Source organism: Eptatretus burgeri, chromosome 17 (assembly GCF_056783735.1).
Source record: "Eptatretus burgeri isolate ZD-2024b chromosome 17, Ebu_testis_v1, whole genome shotgun sequence".
NCBI lineage: Eukaryota > Metazoa > Chordata > Myxini > Myxiniformes > Myxinidae > Eptatretus > Eptatretus burgeri.
Genome location: NC_140977.1, coordinates 52,406,023 through 52,427,620, shown reverse-complemented (window position 1 = coordinate 52,427,620; position 21,598 = coordinate 52,406,023). Strand labels below are relative to the sequence as shown.

Genomic DNA, 21,598 nt, shown 5'->3' with positions numbered 1-21,598 from the left:
TATCGTGTCGCATCGCCAGCAGGTGGAGGAGGGTATTACAAGTAATTGTTCACCATTTACAGTATGTACAGTATTCCTGTCCCCACGTTTTCCAGTGTAGTGAGGTGTTTTGAATTATAAGCCGTAGGTATGTTTTTGCTTCTTGCACGTAACCTGGCTTTTTTTTGCCTCTCCAGAGCTGTCAGTTGCCTATACACCACCCAAATAAAAAGTATGCGTCAGAAGAACGTGTTGCATGCTTGGAGCAAGATCGCCCGTCGGGCGGGAACTCTGCTTGTCCCATATAACCTTAAAAAAAAAAACATGGTTTTCTTTGTTCTACAAGGGGGAGGGGGCCCTCCTTTAATATCGCTCGTTCTCAAATTCGCCACAACCCTAATTACAGTATTCGTTTTGTCAACCCGGAAATTGCAGTTCTGCACATTGTTTTTGCTGGTTGAGCCTTTGTAAAACAGGCTCCGTATTACATCATAGATCTCTGGGTTTCTGGGGAAACCACCTACGGGATTGCATCATGCCTCTTTATATTTTGTCCGATTTACACGTTCAGAACTGTACAGCAGGCCGAACCTTCACGAATGTGGAAAAAAAACAAAAAAAACAAATAACCTTAAAAAAAAAATGTTTTTTTTCTCCCTCAGCTGCTCATCGGATTATGGAACTGCAGAACCTGGCTGAGAGTTACAAGCTCGGCCATGCCCCTTTGGTCCACCTGCACCATGTGCTGTGGCAATGTGGGGACCTGTTCTCATCCGCACGAGCCACACTCGCTCATCGCACTATAACAATACTGACAAACCGCGATGACCCCCATGGTGGTGACCGTGAGCTCAATAGGCTCGCACACACCAAAGCTGCGGATCTATTGAGAAATGGTAAGAATCAGCCTGTAATATCACGTCGTTAGCATCTGTCCAACTCATCCCCCCTCAGTCTCCCACCGTATTGTGATGGGTTTAAAAAAAAAAAAATTAATATGCAATGTCAAGGCTCGTAAAAGAGCTAACACACAGAATGTATAACAAGGGAAGCAGGAGACAAGAGGGATGAGAGAAGGAAGCACAGAACAGTGGGGAACAGAGACATAAGTGGATCTGTGGAAGGGAGAGGGATGGGGTGGGTTACACAGAGTAAACAAGATGGACACTACAGTGACTTTCAGGAAGGAAAGCAGGGAATTTGAAGGAGGTGGGTTTGGGGGGGATTAACAGGGGTAAAAAAGATCGTGGTGTTGTATGGGGGAAGATAAAGAGGTGGTGGTGAACAGCTGTTTAGAAGACTTGGAGGGAAGAGTGGGATTGAAGAGTGTGTGGGAGTTTGTTCCAAAGGTGGGGAAAAAAAAGAGGAATGAAAGAATTAAGGTGAGCAGTGATTCTTGATTTTGGTAGTTTAACCAGAATGTAGTTGCTCGCGGACCTTGAGCGCCCTGCGGAAATATGGGCGGGACAGATTGCAGACTGAGCGGGTGGCGGGAGGGGGGGGGAGGCCAGAGAGGAGACAGAAAGACCACAGACTTGTCTGTAATGAGGGAGAGAGACCCAAAGATTCAGCCTCATCGTGGGAGATACCAATGATCATAACTGCCTTGGTTTCCACAGTGTGAAGCCGAGAAGGGTGGGAGCACCAGCCCAGGGGGGGGGGGAGCAGTACTCCGTGTGGTTGCGGATGAAAGCTTTATATATGGTCAGGAGCTCAGGTGTGCCAAGGAAGGACTTTGCACGACGGAGGATGCCCAATCGACGACTGGCTTTGGAGGCGAGGTTGGAAATGTGGCTTTCCCAGGAAAGATCATGGCAGATAGTGAGACCCAGAAGCTTGAATAAAAGGACTTCTTCTAGAGGATTGTTGAGAGAGTTGATGGATGGGGGGGGGGGTCCAGCCAGTCCCCTTTCGGAGAGACATAGTCAGAGTGCGAGATTTGTCAGGATTGAAAGACATGTTCCACGTGTTGGACCAGCTTGTGATGTTATCCAGATCTGCAGAACGTGAAGAGGGTGTTGCTTGCCGATCTGAGGGTTGACAGACAGTACGGTAGAGGGTGGAGTCGTCAGCAAAGACATAAAGAGGATTTTCCAGAGTCGGAGAGATCTTTGATGAAAACAAGAAAAAGAACAGGGCCCAGAACGCTACCTTGAGAAACTCCAGCCTGGACAGGCTTTAGAGAACTCCATTAATGGCCACACATTGGCTGCGACAGGAGAGGAAGTCTGTGAGCCAAGAGTGAATATTGCCTTGGATACCATGGGAAGAGAGTTTGGTGAGCAGGACAGGGTGCCAGACCATATCAAAGGCACGTGATATGTCTCGGGAGATGGCTGTGATCTCATGTCTGGCATTGAGTATCTCCATCCATTGTTGGGAAAGCAGGAGCAGCAAGTCCAGGATCGAGTGACCATTTCTGAATCCAAGAAGGAAGGATTTAATGTCTGAAGCGATGATGGATTTCATAACCTTGCTGATGATTGGGAGCAGGTTGATTGGTCTGTAGTTGCAAGGGCTCTGTTTTTGGTGCAGGGCAGTAATGTTTGCTGATTTCCAAGCAGATGGCAGATGACCTTGAGCAAATGAGAGGGTGGAATAGAACAGAGAGAGCGTGAGCAAGAGCAGAGGAGCAGGTTATTAGGACATGTGGGCTGATGCCGTCTGGACTGGTTGCAGAATCGGTCGAGGTTTGACAGCAAACTCTCCACATTGTCAGGAGAAACGGACACAGTGTCCAGGAACAGCTGGGTGCAACTGGGTAAGGTGGGTACAGAAAGCGATGGGTTTGGGCCACAAGATTTAGAAGCGAACACAGAGTTTACGCATTCAGGCTTTTCACGTGTAGTGTCAGCTGTGCGGCCATTTGAGGTCAGGAAGGGGATGGAGGGGAAACATTCACCAGAAACAGACTTAACTCGACGCCACCAGGACTGGGAGGAGGGAGACAGGTTTGAGAGTTCAGACTTGAGATTGGAAAGATATTTTTCCTGGCTCTCCTCAGGGGAGATACACACTTGTTCTGAGCTTTGTGGAAGGAACTGAGATTGCCTTCAGTTGGATTTGTCTTCCATGGGGTGAAGGCAAGTTGTTTCAGGACAACTGCCTCGTCACAGGCTTCAGTGTACCATGGGCGGGAGGAAGGGTGGGACAACTGAAGACGAGTTGGGATAAATCTGTGCAAATCTCTTAAGACTAGTTGATCCCTCTTGCCCCACCCTTCCCTCTTGCCCCACCCTTCCCTCTTGCCCCACCCTTCCCTCTTGCCCCACGCTTCCCTCTTGCCCCACCCTTCCCTCTTGCCCCACCCTTCTCTCTTGCCCCACCCTTCCCTCTTGCCCCACCCTTCCCTCTTGCCCCACGCTTCCCTCTTGCCCCACCCTCCCTCTCACCCTTTTTCTGCCATTGATCCCTTCGTTTGTGATGTCGTTGTCTAACTATTCCTCTTTGATCCTTCATCAGCCCATGAACCTGTAACTCTTTATAATTTTGCTCCTTAATCTACCGAGAGCTTTCTTCTTCTTAACCTCCCCTATCTTTCTTTTGTATTCTTAAAAATTTGGCTTATGCTTTGGTCATTTCCTTATTATCCCCACTTTTTACCTCCACCACCTAAAGGCCCGGTCACACCTTGACGTTTTAGCCAACGTATGCCGATTTTTGAATTTTTTTTCTAAAACGCTGGCACCTGTTGAATACGTTATGGGTAAGTTTTGAAAACATTGAGAGCACGCTGAAAAACACTGCCATACGTCGTTGTACGCTGGCTTTAAACGTTTTACTTTTTGGTTGTCCTCAAATTTTTTCATGCTTGAAATTTCACGACGTATGCCGGCGTATGACTCACACGTTCCACTACGCTGGCCACAAGTTGTATGCACGGTCTGCGATCGTTGACAGACGTCAACACATGCTACTTGTAAGTTAATCATAAGTTGAGACACGCCGAGGTAATGTTTAGCGTACCCGAAACTTATTTCTAACCTATGATTAACGTGTTGTTGGCACGTTACGCGATCGTTGCCACACATCGACAGACGTTACTTTTAAGTTACTCATAGGCTGAAAGACGTCGGTATAATGGATCGTCCTTGCGTCAGCGTCCACGGCCACGGCCAGGACACTTATTTGCAGCATTCTTCAAACTTTTCTTCGGCATGACGAGGATGTTCACACTTCGATGTCTAGCTTGGCTATGATTCCAATTGTCCATCGGCAGCGTCTATTTAAAATAGTCGAGTTTGAGCGTTTTAACACGTTCAGAAGAAACGCTTCAAATTTCAAAACCCCAGCGTCAAAAAACAAAGGCGAGTGACAGCAATTTAAATCGTTCATTGTAAACAATGAAAATAGCTGAGTGGTACCGTTTAAAAGTCGTTGAGTGTAAAAAAAAAAAATCCAATTGTTGAGCGCAAGCGTCTACTTTCAATAGTGGAGATGCAGCCATTTTAATCGTTGAGTGGCAGCCTATGAATAGCAAACCCTACGTCACCGACAAAGATAAACTGCCGCACGATATGGATAAGTTAGGCTATCGTTGGGCATAGTTTGTGAACGCCGGCTTCACGATAATTATTCGTTGGTATATCGTATCTATAAGTAATCAAAGCGCTCTATGCATATTATTAGTTCATTGTGCATTTGTCCAACCCGTTATGAATAGACCTAAATCGTAAAAACAAGCCATAGCTCATTGTTGAAAAAGCCCCATAAAAAATTAGCCGTGAAGAACTTCGAACAATGGTGAAAAGATGTCTCCTACCCGTGAACACGCGGACGCAAGGACGATCCATCATAACCCACACCCTCCCCCTCACACTCACCTACTACTGCCAACATGAACAAACTACTACTAATACTAATACTGATACTGATACTGCTGACATGGACATCGACTCAAAAAGGACTCGAAAACACTGTTGGGTTCCCCTTTTATGAGCAGCATTTTTATATACCAATTCCCAAAACCGCTAGGAACACGTCTTTATATGGCAGTTGTAAGCTAGAAACACGTTCATTTCTTTTTTTTGTCGACCGGAAGACGTCATTGGAATACGTCTACATACGTCGATGTGTGTTGGGACTACGTAAAGAATTGGTTCAAAGCACGTCAAACATAAGTTAGAAATAAGTTTCGCGTAAAAAAGACATTACCGCGACGTGTTTCGACTTAAGAGTAGCTTATAAGTAGCGTTTGTGGACGTGTGTAAGCGTCCACATATCGTGTGTAAAACTTATCCCCATCGCATGCGGAACGTGTGTCATACGCCGAGTACGTCGTAAAATTTTGAACATGTTTAAAATTTCTTGACGTACTCTACTTCCTACGACGTATGATAGCGTACTTTAGCGTTGTACTCGCGCATACCAAACTTACTCGTACCGTATTTGACGTGCCCCAACGTTTTAGACACATTTTTCTTAGGTCGGCATACGCTGGCAAGATCGCCAAGGTGTGACCGCGATGTTGACACTTCCATTTCTACGGCAGTTATGATTCGAATCGTTGTGCGTCAGCCTTTTAATAGGCCACGTCACGACATCGTCGGCGATGCGTGTAACGCGCTATGCCTAAGTTAGACTATCGTTGGGCATCGGTTGTGTAGGCCGACAACAGGTTCAGCATTCGTTGGTATAAGTTATCTATAACACAACGAAACGTTCTGTGTCCGTTACCAATGTGTTATACATAAGACCAAGTCGCTATGAATACGTCCGAATCTTTAAAAAAAAACATCAAAAGTTCAACGTAAGCCAGCGTTTTACATACATTTTAACACGTTGCCATCGCTGGCTAAAACGTCAAGGTGTGACCGGGCCTTAAGGTGGAAGGAGGTTATGTTTTCACCCCTGTCTATTTGTTTGTCTGTTTTGTGCAGGGTATATCAAAAAGTTTCGGCCGGATTTGGTTGCAATTCAGTAGGCGAGCATGTTGGGTGTGTGCCAAGGAAGGACTGATTAGATTTTGGTGAAAATCCGGATCTGGCTTCGAGAATTTTAGTGATTTTTCCATATTGAGAGATAGGGCCAAAAACAACATCCATCCATCCATTGGGACCATACTTTGTACAGAGCGTTGGTGCTGCTTTAGCAGTCTCCTGAGCTATTGGGCGCAATCCTGGACGGGTCGCCACTCCGAGACAAGATACCAGCATGCTGGCACTCATTTTGCCGACCTCAGAAGGATGACAGGCAGAGTCAACCCCACCTGGTATTAATTCAACAGCTGTGTGGGATTTGAACTCAGGATCCTAGGATCTCAAGCCCACCACCCAAACCATTAAGCCAGCACCAGGCATAAAAAACAATATATAGCACTATTTCTCAAAAAGTTGTGGACAGATTCGTAACAAAACTTGGTTGACAGGTTGTGTGTGTTACAAGGACCAATTGATTCGATTTTGGTGAAGATCCACATGCACATCCGGATACAAGGTTTTTTTTTTTATTTTTATTTTTATTTTTTTTTTTTTTTTTTTTTTTTTTAGAAATTGATTTTTCACCATTGAGAGATTGGGCCAAAAATGATATAATAGCATGATATTTCAAAAATGTATTGGTCCCGATATGTTCTACTGGATCAGGCATTGTGTAGCGGAGGCATGCGCTGTACCAAGTTCCCTTCTAGTTTTGTTTTGTAATCGGTGCCATCTGTGTGTGCGTCCATCACGCTATCTTTTCCTAAACTGTTGAAAAAAAATTCATCAAACTTGGTAGTTCTGGTCATCACATGGCAAGAAGGTGTGAGAGCAGTATAATTTTGGTGCCACCCCCTTGGACCCTGAAGTGGGGCCAAAATGTCAAATTCCAATAAACACATTTACTGGCACTTATTTAAATGAAACTTTGTATTTGCAATCAACAATGAGGGAAGCATGAAACGTGTGATGATGTTTTGGATTTCACCAGCGGTTCTGCCCCAGAGGGGTGGGGACTTGGAGTCACAGGGGTGAAAACAATTTTTTTAACTCAAAATTTGATATTGAGTCATTCCTGGTGGAACTTTTTGCCATCTTTCAACTTTGCTTCAGGTGGGAAGCATAGGGATTTGCGATGGTGCACCGTCAACTTAGGTCTAGTTCTATTTATAAAGCCCTGAATTAAAAAAAAAACCGTTTTGTTTTGTTATTTTCTGGATCTGGACAGGCGAAGAGCTGGCATTGTTGCCTCTGGGCACACCCCACTCTTTTGATCTTTCTCTGTTCTACTGCGACGTGATATCGCACGATCAGAGTGACGTCGTGCAAGATGCAGAGCCTGCTTCTACGTTGGACGACCTCCAATTACGTCTGAAGTTGCGGCAAAGTCGGCGAAGAACCCAGGCCAGGTGAGCAGATGCAACAGGAACTTCTCTCTTTTTCTGGGTCATTATCCCCTCGAGTTTAAAAAAAACAAACAAACGGGAGAAATATTGTATTTGACTCCATTTGTCTGTCCGTCTGTCACAGTCTCCTAAACGATTGGGCAGAAATTCACCAAACTTGAGAGTTATGATCATCACATGGCCCAAAGGTGCGAGCAGTATCATTTTTAACCCCATTTCCTGTGATGGGGTCAAAAGTCCCAACAAAAAAGTCCCCCAAAAATTGGAGTCAAGTCCCAAAAAATGCAATTATGGGCACATTTTAAAACATGTTTTTTTAAAAGAAACTTTGTATATATGCAATCAACACTGGGAGACGCATGAAATATGTAAAACAAAAAAAAAGTTTGATTTGACCCCCTGGTCATGCCCCAAGAGTTACTTTCTGCCTGTGTGCTGTCTCCTCCGTTTTGACCCCCGTGTCTTAGGGTCACGAGGGTCAAAACGGGGAATTATTTATTTATTTATTTGTTTTACCTCAAACATTTATATTGGGTTGTTCCTGGTGGAACGTTTTGCCATCTTTCAACTTTGCTTTCGGAAGGAAGCGTGGAGATTTGAGATGGCACGCCATCGACTTAGCTCTAGTTTCTGTTTGGAATCTCAATGTTGAGTTATCAGACGTTTGGCCTCAAACATAAAATGCCGGAATAGTTCTCGCTTCCCTGTTCAAACTATTTTCATTTTCAGAACATAACGACATTGCCCACAAGTAATCATTGGAGGGATGCATCTCATTAGCAAGGGGTTTCGCTCTATCTCTAACTTCAGCACTTATCAGTAACGTACAAAATGGAATGTTTTATCACTGTACCTTTTCAAGTCAACAGGCTCATAATCAAATGTGGATTAGATGTAGGAATGATAATCCGGCCTCTTGCTCAGTTTACCTTTCCTCGACTACTCATGGTGTGATTTTCCATGTTGTGGCGTATACCGTAGGCTGGTAATGACCCTAGGCGGTGATGTGAAGTTGGGAGTTGGTGTGTACATCCTTGTGCGTTCTGCTTCAAAACCTACCTCGGTGAAACTCAAGCGATCGAGCAATGAGCCGGTGCGAAGTAAGACCCGACTATACCACGCACAGACTGCACGCCTTATGCTACGAAATGACATCAAGAAGGCTCAGGTGAGTTTCGTCGACCATATCAATTCATGGTTATCATCGCAGAAAACGCAAAAACGTGAAGGCAATTTTTCTCATTTTTCCTGTTGATGGTTTAAATGGCATCAGAAACTATCAACTTCAGATTATTCGAAATGTGCAGCGATGTCGTTCTGGTGGAGTCATGGTGCCCAGTGTGATGTCTGAGGACACATCCCCCGTTGCATTAAATTTTGATAAACGATCTTTCAACCGGACGCAGTGGAGTAGTGGTTGGAGCAAGAAAGCAGCACGTTCCATTTAACCGTTTATAAAGTCTTTGGTAGGACTCGGCCAGGGTTCAAACCACCAACCTCCCAAACGCAGACGAGTCTGAGTCTGGGAGATCAGTGGTTTTATTTGAACCTGAGCTGAGTTATACCAAAGACCTTATAAACGGTGCATGCTGCTTTCTTCCTTTATGCTCAGCATTTGAAAAGGATGGAGCATGGACAAACTCAGCATTTCAAAACAAATCGGAGCGTAGGCTTGATGGACCAAATGGCATCCTTGAAGTTGAAGTTTAAATAAAAAAATTGAAATTGGAAAAAATAAAAAAAATTGTATACAAGGTCAAGGCTCATAGAAGAGCGAGAACATAGAATGGAACAGGACCTAACAGAATAAATGGATATGGAGAGAGACAGAGACAGACAGAGACAGACAGACAGACAGACAGACAGACAGAGAGACAGACAGACAGAGACAGAGACAGAGACAGAGACAGAGACAGAGACAGAGAGACACACCAACAGCAGGGTTGAAGGACAAAATAGAGGGATACTTTGACAAATAAGGGGTGTGGGGAGGACTACTGGGTGGACAATATGGAGCAAACTCTCAGGAAAGGTGGGCTTGAGAGGGTGGGGGGGGGCTAATTGAGGGAAAAAAAATTAATGATATTGGATGGGGGATGATCTGAGATTGTGGTAAATAGCCGTCTTAAAGACCTGGATGGAAGAATGAAATTGAAGAGGATGTGGAAGTTGGTTCCACAGGCAGGATGAAAGAGTGGAGGTAAGCAGTGATTTTGGATTTAGGTAGTCTCACCAAAAAAAAATAAAAGAATTGATGGTGGACCGTGTGCTCCCTGCAGAGATGATACGATTCCGTTGAGAGCCACACGGTGACTATGAGAGAAGAGGAAGTTGGTAAGCCATGTGTGGTGTTGGCCTTGGATTCCATAGGCAGACAGTTGGAGAGCAAGGCAGGATGCCAGACTGTATCAAAAGCAGAAGATATGTCCAGAGAGACGGCCCTGATCTCATGTCTGACATTGAGGGCCTCCATCCATTGTTGAGTTAGTGGAAGCAGCTTGTCTCAGGTGGAGTGACCTGATCTGAATCCAAATTGTTGATCCGAGATGAGGTCGTCAGATTAAAGGAAGGATTCCATATAAACAGCGATGATCAATTCCATGCTAATAGGCCCGTAGTTTAAGGGATCGGTTTTTTGCAACTTTTTACCTCCGCCACCGAAGAACGGAGGTTGTCTTTTCACCCCTGTGTGTTTGTTTGTTTGTGAGCAGGACATCTCATAAAGTTATGGACAAATCACGTTGGGTGTGCGACGAGGACAAATTTATTTAATTTTGGTGAAGATCTGGATCCGATTCGAGAAAGTTATGAACTTTTGAAGTGATTCTTCACCATTTGGAGATGGGGTGAAAAACGATATACAGCACGATGTTTCAAAAAGTTGTGGACAGATTATGACAAAACTTGGTAGATTAATTGGGAAGGTGACTTGGACAAGCCGATTAGATTTTACTTAAGGTCCGGATGCAGATCCGGCCGATGAGTGGGATACAAAACGTAAACTGTTCAGTCAGGCAGAGGTATGCACTCTACCGATTGCTGTTCTAGTTTATGTAATTCAGTGATTGCTGATTTGCAAGCAGATGGAAGATGACATGGGGTAAATGACAAGGTGAAAAGGGCAGAAAGAGGAAGTTGAAGAGTGGCAGTTTTTGTCAGTTCAGGTCAGGCCAGATTAGATCTGTGACTTGTAACAGGGACCATGTAAACCTGTACTAACCTGTTCCATGGTCGGGTTGTCGGCGACTAAACCATCTCCCCCACCAGGTTTTCTGGTGAGGATGGTGTTTGGATGTGGACACCCAGCAGGATTAAAAACAAAACCTGTCGTAGGGCGGAGGAGCTCCCTGTGAGCCAACGGCCATCCATATCTCGTGCCCAACTGTATCTGCGGACATCCTCCTGCAGTTGGGTTCCTTATCTTTTAGGATGTTGGTGGCAGGATTTGCACTCCGGCCACCATAAAACACTTCATTCCGAAACCCATAAACGCAAAGAAAACTGAAAACCAACTCCGTGGGTGTACCTCCTGTGCTGCTTCCTTTTGCAGGGCAGCTCCCCGGATGACGGGATTGGGGCAAAGCATTCAGGACCCCCATTCTTTGAGAGGAGGAAAAGCACGGGGTAAACTTCCTGTGTCAGATTACGGTGGTGTGTGGCAGAGTGGTGCTGAGGTGTTGTCTACCAGACAGTGGTCTCCTTGGGTTAAACCTGAGGTGGTCCCTTCGGGTGGGTGCCTGGAATGTCCCATCGCTAAGAGAGGATAATCACCTGTCTCTGTTAAAATCTGAGCTCCAGGGGGATTTGGGGGGAGGGGTTAGGTGCTTTGGGGAATCCTGAAGAGTCGTCGAGTGCCTTCAAGACAACCATCCTTGATGTTGCCGGAAGATGTCTTGGAACTCGCTATGGGGCGAAGAAGAATTTTGTGTCTCAAGGGACACTGGATACCACGAACAGAGTCGCTGGGCAATGCTTAATGGCAGATCTGAGCTGTTCAGGGAGTTGATGCGTAAAACTGCATGTGCACTGAGGGTGGACAAGGAGGGTGCGAGGAATCTGTGAGGGGGTAGAGAATCACCTGTGGTCAAGGGATGATCATCCTGCTTGCAGGGGAATTTTGTGCATTGCGTTCCTCCAAGCCCGTCTCTCGATGCACTGCATTTAGAGCGGAGGATGGTGAGCTCTTTATGGAGCAGTCCAAAGTGAAGGCCTGCTGGGCCAGTTACTTTGAGCGTCTGTAACAGTTTGCCCCACCAGCTGTTGAGTTTGATGTCAGGGGTGTTACTATCTCAAATGCTGACCCTCTAATCAACTGTCATCCACCTTCGTTTGTGGAAACAGGCTGTGGTGAACCGGTTGAAATGGGGTAAAGCTCCTGGGATCTGTGGCATCCATGCTGAAGTTCTCAAGGCTGGTGGAAATGCTGCACTCGTGTCGTTGCGTGCAGTTCTGTGCTCTGTTTGGAACACAGGCGTCATTCCAATTGACTGGACGAGGGGCCTTGTTGTCCCTCTCTGGAAAGGGAAGGTGAGTGCCAGGACTGCAATAACTACTGAGGGGTGATGCTGCTCTCAGTGCCGGGCATTGTCTTTGCTCGGATAATTCTTGATCGGGTTCGCCACCATCTGCTTGAGCACCAGCGTCCAGAGCAGTCAGGTATTTCACCAAAGAGGTCAACGATTGACCATATCCTTGCTCTTCAGATCCTCACCGAACGCAGACGAGAGTTTCGGCAGGAGCTGCTTGCAGCCTATGTTTATCTCTGTAAAGCATTCAATTCAGTAAATTGAGATGCCCTCTGGAGGATTCTTGGTCTTCGTGGGGTGCCACCACAAGTGATTAATCTGATGTCCGAACTGTACTTTGGTACTGACAGTGCTGTGAGATGTGGTGGTTCCATCTCTGACTTACTTCCAGTTGTTACTGGAGTTCATCAGGGGTGTGAATTGGCCCCCACACTTTTTAGGACTTGTATGGACTGGATTCTGGGGAGGATGTCAGAGAGATCAAGCTTCATGCATCGTTTGGGAATGTCAAGACCTTGATTTCGCAGATGATGCAGTCATCTTGGCAGAGACTGGATATCCTTTTCGGGGCCTTCGAGGTGCTGAATGAGGTGTCGGAGCCATTGGGATTACGGGTTTCTTGGGTCAAAACAGATCCAGGCTTTAAATCACACCTCGGATGCTGCTATCTTTTCTGAACCTGTTTATGGTGAGGATATTGAGGTCACGGAGTGATTCACTTACCTTGGCAGTGATATTCATGCCTCCGCTGGCTGTGAGCCAGAGGTCAATGGCTGTCTCGGTCGGGCCTGGGGAGTCATGGATTCACCGGATCATGGGGTTGGTGCTGTTGGTACCTGTGCAGGATGACGAAAGTCTGAGTCTTCAGGTCCTTTGGTGCTTCTGGTCTTGCTCTACGGATGAGAGACTTGGACTCTGACCAGGGATCTGTGATGGAGACTGAACTCATTTGGTACCAGGTCTCTTCGGAGAATCCTTGGCTATCACTAGTCGGACGTTGTATGCAACGAGCTGTTGCTGAGTGAGACTCGGATGAGATTTGTTTCCTGCATAGTCCTTGAGTGTCAGCGGCAGCTGTATGGACATGTGGCTCGTTTTTCCTGACGCTGATCCTGCTCACCAGATTCTCTCAGCAAGGGAGCCTCGTGAGTGGAGGCGGCCAACGGGCCGACCACGTGCCTCGTGGTTGCAGCAGGTCGATTGGATTCTCAGAAATGAGGATGGGTCAGACATCTGCCTGGGGGATGGCCAGACGGAGGTTCCTGGGGTACCGGTGGAAAGTGGACACAGCGACGCGCTGCTCCGGCACATGCTCCCATACCTGAACTGATCTGAAGAGCGGCTGAGCAGTTTTTAAGATGAGGGAGCTGCCAGTCCAGTTGCAGAATCAGAGTCCAGGATTGAAGAAACCTTCTCAGGTGCAAAAGACAGATTCCAGGAGCAGTTGGGTTCGACTGGACCGGATGGATCCAGAGAGTGACGGGTTGGGGACACAATAGTTGGAAGCAAACACCGAATTGAGGCATTCGACCTTCTCATGAGAGGAGTCCGCTGTGGTGCCATTTGAAGTGAGGGAAGGGATGGAAGTGGAGCATACTCCAGACGGACTTGACTCGAACAGCACTCAGTGGAGCACATACCTCCGCCAGGCTGAACACTTTACGTTTTGTATCACACTGATTGGCCGTATCGACATCCGGACCTTGACGAAAATCGAATCGGCTTGTTCTTGTCACCGACCCAACTCATCCACCTAGTTTCGTCATTACTCGTCCACAACATTTTGAGATATCCTGTTCACAGATAAACAGACAGGGGTGAAAACATAACCTCCACCCACTTTTAGGTGGTGGACGTAACAAGGCCCCGCCAGGTTTTCGAGGAGGGAGACAAGTTTGAAAGTTCATGCCAAAGGTTGCACAGATGTTGTTTTCAGGTTCTCCTGATGGTGGACACACACTTGTTGCCGCTTTGTGGATTGACCTGAGATTGCCGTGGGTTGGGTTTGCATTCCAGGAAGAGAAGGCAAATTGTTTGAGAGCGATTGCCGCACCACAGGATTCGGTGTACCGTAGGTGGGAAGAAGGGCAGGATGATTGAAGTCAAGATGGGATGAATCTGTGAGACAGAGACAGAGCCAGAAAAAAAAAAACTGGTTTCTGGGGAAGAATTCCCAGGTTGAGTTTACTTCGGGAGTCATAGATATGGGACATCAGTCCTGAATAGAGATGGCTGCTTGCAGTCCCTACCATTCTGCCCGAGTGAAATCTCTGATAATAGCCAGAGAGCTGTTGACCTTCACGAGCACATGATCAGATGAACCAAATGGAGCGGGAGACATTTGTGGGGACGTTTGTCATCACCAAATCCAGAATGGAGGATTTGCCATTTGGAGAAATTTTTTTTTATCCTCGTCTGGTTTGAGGAAAATGTTAATTTATACCCTGAAATTGTTACGAGATGATGCTCGGAACTTCAAAATGGTGGATTTGAAACTATTCCTCGTTTAAAAACTTTTATTTTGAATTGATGTTAATCCACTGAATGCGACATTCTGAGATTGTCTGATGTACCAGTAAGTTGTCACGAAAGATCTAAATGTTCACTTTTGTGATGACACTTTTAGGTGCTGGGGGGGGGGGGCAGCAGGGGAGTTCCTGTGTTTTAATTTCCATTAAGCTTGGATCATAAACTTTCTTCCTGCTTCCGTTTTGCCAGCAGGGACATCGATTGTACAATTGCACTCCGTACTATCGCACCTTTTGGATGGTACTTTGGGTCAAGCATCAGATCATCACCTTCCCTCATTAAGATCCATCCTCGTTTCGTATCTGTTGTAACGGCATCATAAGATTTAAAAAAAAAAAAAACAATTGCATACCTCCAAACGAGAGTTGGACCAGACCAGGTCTTCCGCAAGAGAAATGCAATAGCTCATGATTCTGATGTAGCATACGGTGACGAGACCAGTTGGGTGATGCATTTTGTGTGTCCTTGCAGACCTATGGAAAACGGCAGATTGTTTTTGAGCGTGATGAGACTGAGGAGGTGTGCAGGTTTTTCGAGCAAGGACTCTTTCTCATCGGGTTCAAACCGTTGACCGCACTCAAACCACAAGACCACGTGCGACCTGCCCAGTTTCTGTATCCAGATGAGAGCTCCATCACAGGTACAGTCGGATGTGCAAGCTGTTTGCCATCTGAAACCTGATTATGTTGCCATCTGAGACCTCTCAGACTGCAGTCTTAGCTCAGTAATTGGATACGACGGAGCGACCCGCGAGTTCACATCACGACTTGCAGGTCCAAATGTTCCGAATGAAGTGCGTGAGGAATTTTTGTTTCTGCTGTTCACGTATCATGACAGGAAGCACGCGACTGTTTGTGGCGCTGCTCGAGCGGTGCTCGGCGAGGCGGGTGTTTGCACTCTGCCGTTATACCGCGCGGAAAAACTTGCCACCACGATTCGTAGCACTCGTGCCGCAGGAAGAAGAGGTGGATGAGCAAAACGTGCAGCTGATGCCTGGAGGTGATTCTGACCATTTCCTTTCTGCTCCAGCCTCACTCCACACGATTCCCTTTTAAAAAATTGGAGGGAAAGGAAAGGAATGAATGGACACGGTTGATGCGGAAAGCCGGTGCTCCTTTGACTCGAGCGTCGGTCGGCCTGTGCAGGTTTTCACATGATCTTTCTGCCCTTCGCTGATGACATCATGACTGTGGAGGAGACACCCGTGGTACCTGTGAAACCAGAACTTGTGGCTAAAGCCAAAAATATGATACAAAAGCTCAGCTTTTCTTTCACGTGAGTGCTGGGATCATCATTCGTACGGTTTACTTGTTCCTTCGACACCAGTGAGCTTCACCTGTCGCCATGTTTGCAATTCAAAGCTTATAATCGATATCGGCACATCTTCCTGACGATGCTGGAAGTGTAACGTAAACAGGTGCAGTGTAATGATCGTGTGAACTGTTTGGCTCATTGACCTTGCACGATATCTTCATCCCTGTGACCTTCCCACAGGCCCCAGAGCTTTTGTAATCCCGTGCTTCAAACGCACTTCAACAACCTTGAAGCTCTGGCTTTGGATCAGGACGTTGCGGAGGCTGTTCAAGACTACACACGTAAGTCCTGCTTTTGTGAATGTTCTTGGACGAAGTGTATATAGAAATGGTGAAGGAAGAAGTGACAGTAGTGGGAGAGGAAGAGCCAATCATCAATTCCTCTGCTGTGTACGATGCCAGTTTTTGTATCCATCCATCCATCCATTGGGACAATACTCTGTGCAGAGCATTGCTGCTGCCTCAGCAGTCTCCTTGGCTATTGGGTGCAATCCTGGACGGGTCGCCACTCCAACACAGGATCCCAGCAAGCTGGTACTCATTTTGCTGACCTCGGAAGGATGACGGGCAGAGTCAACCCCACCTGGTATTAATTCAACAGCTGAGTGGGATTTGAACTCAGGACTCTGGGATCCCAAACCCACCACCCAAACCATTAAGCCAACACCAGGCATAGTTTTTGTATCGCTTGTGCTTTATTTCTGAAATAAACAGAAGTTTGGCCTCCACCCACCCACTGGTTGGACATTGATCGATTAAAGAACCTCAGAGTTTTGTAACAACATGAAAAGTGGTCGATAGTTGACGTGTGTCGACGTCCGCCACCGAAGGTGCAGGGAGCCTGTGTTTTCACCCCTGTTTGTCTGTAAGCAGGATATCTTAAAATATTGTGGAGGGATTAGGACAAAACTTGGTGGACAGGTTGGGTGTGTGACGAGGATGAATTGATTAGATCTTGAAGATCCGGATCCAGATACGATAATTTTTTAAAGTACTTCTTCACCATTGAGAGATGGGACCAAAAACTATATATTGTATCGATTGATATCTTAAAAAGTTATGGATGGAATCGGAAGAAACGAGGTGGATGAGTTGTGTCGGTGACAAGAACAAGCCAATGAGATTTTGGTTCAGGTCTGGATGGAGATCCGGCCTATCAGTGGGATACAAAACGTAAACTGTTCTGCCTGGCGGAAGTATGTGCTCTTCCGAGTGCAGTTCTAGTTTGTTTGTTTGTTTTTTTTTACACTGCCGTAGGTGCCATAACAATAGTAACTGGGATTATTTAATGGTCTTTTAATAGGAATTGGATGAACAAAATTGACCTTATTAATTTTTAAATGTCTGCTTGCAAGTTTAAAAATAAAATAAAAACATTTTGCATCTGCTGTTTTTCTCTTGACAGTTCCACCAACCGAAAGGATTGAGAAACGTGCAGGACAATTGCTCAGGGAATTGGCAGAGATGACTTTCCCACCAAATTACCTGCGTGATGTGAACAAGAAAAAGGCTGGTGAGTCTTTTGTTCTGAGCATACGCCTGCCTTAACATACTTTATACGATTGTAGAAAGGCATGAGAGTTATACAAGTATGAGTAGGTACCTGCAGAACATCCGTGCAATGTAGAATGTGACCAAGTCATCACCAACTACCTCCTCACAAACCAAGGCTTCAACCCCCCCCCCACAGCACCTACTTCAACCCCCCCACCAACCTCGACCCCCACCCCACCCTCCTCGATCCCCCACCCCACCCCACCCTCCTCGATCCCCCCACCCCACCCCACCCTCCTCGATCCCCACCCCACCCCACCCCACCCCACCCCACCCTCCTCGATCCCCCCACCCCACCCCACCCCACCCCACCCCACCTTCCTCGATCCCCCCACCCCACCCCACCCCACCCCACCCTCCTCGATCCCCCCCACCCCACCCCACCCCACCCCACCCCACCTTCCTCGATCCCCCACCCCACCCCACCTTCCTCGACCCCCCCACCCCACCCCACCTTCCTCGATCCCCCCCCCACCCCACCCCACCCTCCTCGATCCCCCACCCCACCCCACCTTCCTCGACCCCCCCCACCCCACCCCACCCTCCTCGATCCCCCCCCCCACCCCACCCCACCCTCCTCGATCCCCCCACCCCACCCCACCCTCCTCGATCCCCCACCCCACCCCACCTTCCTCGACCCCCCCACCCCACCCCACCTTCCTCGACCCCCCCCACCCCACCCCACCTTCCTCGACCCCCCCCACCTTCCTCGACCCCCCACCCCACCCCACCCTCCTCGATCCCCCACCCCACCCCACCCTCCTCGATCCCCCACCCCACCCCACCCTCCTCGATCCCCCCACCCCACCCCACCCTCCTCGATCCCCCCCACCCCACCCTCCTCGATCCCCCCACCCCACCCTTCTCCACCCCACCCCCCCACCCCACCCTCCTCGACCCCCCCCCACCCCACCCTCCTCGACCCCCCCCACCCACCCTCCTCGATCCCCCCCCCCCACCCCACCCTCCTCGACCCCCCCACCCCACCCTCCTCGACCCCCCACCCTCCTCGATCCCCACCCCACCCTCCTCGACCCCCCACCCCACCCTCCTCGACCCCCCCCACCCCACCCTCCTCGACCCCCACCCCACCCCACCCTCCTCGATCCCCCCCCCCCCACCCCACCCTCCTCGATCCCCCCCCCACCCCACCCTCCTCGATCCCCCCCTCACCCCACCCTCCTCGATCCCCCCACCCCACCCTCCTCGATCCCCCCACCCCACCCTCCCCGATCCCCCACCCCACCCTCCTCGATCCCCCACCCCACCCACCTCGATCCCCCACCCCACCCCCCCACCCCACCCTCCTCGATCCCCCCACCCCACCCACCTCTACCCCCACCCCACCCACCTCTACCCCGATCCCCCACCCCACCCACCCTCCTCGATCCCCCCACACCCACCTCTACCCCGACCCCCACCCCACCTCTCCTCGACCCCCCACACCCACCTCTACCTCGACCCCCACACCCACCTCTACCTCGACCCCCCACCCACCTCTCCCTCGACCCCCCACACCCACCTCTACCTCGACCCCCCCCACACACCCACCCCACCTCGACCCCCCACACACCTACCCCACCTCGACCCCCCCACCACGCCCACCTCGACCCGCCCACCTCGACCCCCCACCACGCCCACCTCGACCCCCACCACGCCCACCTCGACCCCCCACCACGCCCACCTCGACCCCCCACCACGCCCACCTCGACCCCCACGCCCACCTCGACCCCCCACGCCCACCTCGACCCACCACGCCCACCTCGACCCACCACGCCCACCTCGACCCCCCACCACGCCCACCTCGACCCCCCCACCACGCCCACCTCGACCCCCCCACCACGCCCACCTCGACCCCCCACCACGCCCACCTCGACCCCCCCACCACGCCCACCTCGACCCCCCACCACGCCCGCCTCGACCCCCCCACCACGCCCACCTCGACCCCCCCACCACGCCCGCCTCGACCCCCCCACCACGCCCACCTCGACCCCCCCCACCACGCCCACCTCGACCCCCCCACCACGCCTACCTCGACCCCCCCCACCACGCCACCTCGACCCCCCCCACACCTACCTCGACCACACCTACGTCGACCCCCCCCCCCCACACCTACCTCGACCACACCTACGTCGACCCCCCACACACACCTACCTCGACCACACCTACGTCGACCCCCCCCCACACACCTACCTCGACCCCCCCCCCCCCCACACACCTACCTCGACCCCCCCCCACACACCTACCTCAACCCCCCCACCCTTCCAATCCTGCAGCACTTACCTCCACCCCCACCCCGCCAAAATTCCTCAACCCCCTCACCGCCCACAGTCTCAACTTCTCTCTGCCAACTCTACTCCATCTTTGCCCTCCTCCCCCCTCCGAACCCCAACTTTGTCCTCACATGATGATTGTTGTACAAGACTTTCCAGTTTGGTGAACTCTCGAGTCATGCTGCGGTCCTGTTCTTTCGAGGAATGGCAGGAGGCAGTGCGCCCGCCAAGAAACCAATGGCAGTGGGCAGTAAGGAAGACTTGCAGGCGATGGCAAAGGAGGGCACAGTAGGCCGATTGACTGTGAAGGGGCTGCAGGATGTATGTCGCACGTATGGCATAGTCATCCCGGCAGGTGCACGCAAGCAGGAGCTGGTGGATGCAATCTCAAAACACTTCTTGATTTAACAAGTCGGGAGTACTCAATGCTGAAAATGATTCTTAAATTCACGTGATGTAAGGAAAAAGCTGAAATGCAAGTTTGACAAATTACCTTTTTTGATTTGATTTGTTACTCGTTTTAACACGTGTTGTTCGTCGTCTTCATGGAAAGTCCTTTTTCATCTATACTTTAAATAAAAGCTGTTTGCAGACTTCTTTTATATCATTTTGAAAATAGATTTTTAATTCAATGGTGGAGGTGCTGCTGAAACTGCTACCGACACCACTGTGGAGGACAGAAAAGGAATTTGTGCAAAGACGGAATCGGCACCAAACAGCACAAGGTAAAAAAAAAAATGGGAATAATTTTGATGGTGAGATGGAGGTTTCCACAGGGCATTACAATGGATCCAGTAGCTGGGGCAGTAATCGTATGGATTGGGAAACATTTCGATCAATACATGGGCTTTTCTTTACAAGATCGAAGCGAGGTGACGGTGGGTATGAACTGAGAGCGAGGCAACAGTTGGACACTTTAAACAAGGAAACAAACGGACAAGAAAGGAAGAGAGACAGACAGACAGAGGAATGGGAGGAAACTTGAGTTAAATAATTACAATGCAGGAAAACGCCATTCGGCCGATCAAGCCTGCACTATGACGGCGCCACATCAATTCAATCAGTTTATCAACCTAAATTCACTTGGGGAAGGGATGGAGTGGTGATGAGAATAGTGGAGAAAGCACATGTATAGTGTGACGAACATATATTATGAAAAATGATTGGAGGTGGTTTTGGGGATGCAAACCACAGTTGGAAAGTGAGGAATGAACACACAGGCAACACATTCACCTCTTGAGACACTATCATGACCCGGGTATAGAATCACCAAGCTATCTGTACCTCGGCTACCTACCATTCCTGTCCTTCTCTGTATCCAATGCTTCTCGACCTATCTAACTCAAATTTAAACTTATCTACTCTTTCTGCTGTCCCTACCTTTCGTGAAGACCATTCCATGCATTAACTACTCCCAAAATGAAATACCTTCACCTTGCTACGGTCTTCACTCTCCTCTTATTTACTCTCAGGCTATGGCCCCTGGCCATATCAGTCGATGGTGCTGAAGAACTCTTCATTAGCTTCAACGTCTCGAACATATCGCCTTGTAACCACTTCCTTTCTAAGGTGCAAAGCCGTGTCTCCCTCAGCCACTCCTTATAGCTGAGTGTTGCTCGGCCCGGAATCAGTCTTATACGTGTGGCTTTGTTTCTTGGCGTTCACCCTTTGAAAAGATAGAGCACGGACAAATAACTAGAGGTCGGCATCCATGGGGAGAAGGAAATGCTCCGCAGAGTGTGGTGAGAAAAGCGAGGTCAGGGCAGTGAAGGCACTTCCCCCAAGCTCGGTGGCTGTGTTTGTCTTATCTCACAATCGTGTGTGTCAGCTCCACCACAAGCCTTTTATCATGTTTAAAAAAAAAAGATCTCCCTTTGGTAAACCCATGCTGACAACCTTTAATTAGTTTGTATTTATTTAAATGGTTCCTCATTCATGTCTCAACACCTTCCTCACAACTGGTCAAACTAAAAGGTCTCGAGTTCCCTAATTCTTCTCTGGATCCTTTCTTAAATAATGGTGTTACATTTACCCTTCAGTACCTGTGCTCCGAACCTCATTGCCAAAAGCCATTGATACAAAAGGTGAATCCATAGGATT

The 21,598-nt window shown here is 48.9% G+C and overlaps 1 protein-coding gene across 3 annotated transcripts in view; it reads left to right on the top strand.

Annotated features, from left to right (window-relative positions):
- Positions 1 to 20,091, top strand: part of XRCC6 (X-ray repair cross complementing 6) — a 29,592-nt gene extending 9,501 nt beyond the window's left edge. For 2 of the 3 annotated variants that reach the window (XM_085862275.1, XM_085862276.1), the window contains exons 5-13: positions 642 to 875; positions 7,126 to 7,306; positions 8,285 to 8,471; positions 14,830 to 14,998; positions 15,196 to 15,357; positions 15,504 to 15,633; positions 15,853 to 15,953; positions 17,077 to 17,184; positions 19,701 to 20,091. In XM_085862275.1, the coding sequence (XP_085718401.1) occupies positions 642 to 875; positions 7,126 to 7,306; positions 8,285 to 8,471; positions 14,830 to 14,998; positions 15,196 to 15,357; positions 15,504 to 15,633; positions 15,853 to 15,953; positions 17,077 to 17,184; positions 19,701 to 19,906 (1,478 nt within the window). In that variant the 3' untranslated portion in view covers positions 19,907 to 20,091. The remainder of the gene's footprint in view (positions 1 to 641; positions 876 to 7,125; positions 7,307 to 8,284; positions 8,472 to 14,829; positions 14,999 to 15,195; positions 15,358 to 15,503; positions 15,634 to 15,852; positions 15,954 to 17,076; positions 17,185 to 19,700) is intronic. The other variant, XM_085862274.1, reaches the window with a different exon arrangement.
- The last annotated feature ends 1,507 nt before the right edge of the window (positions 20,092 to 21,598 follow it).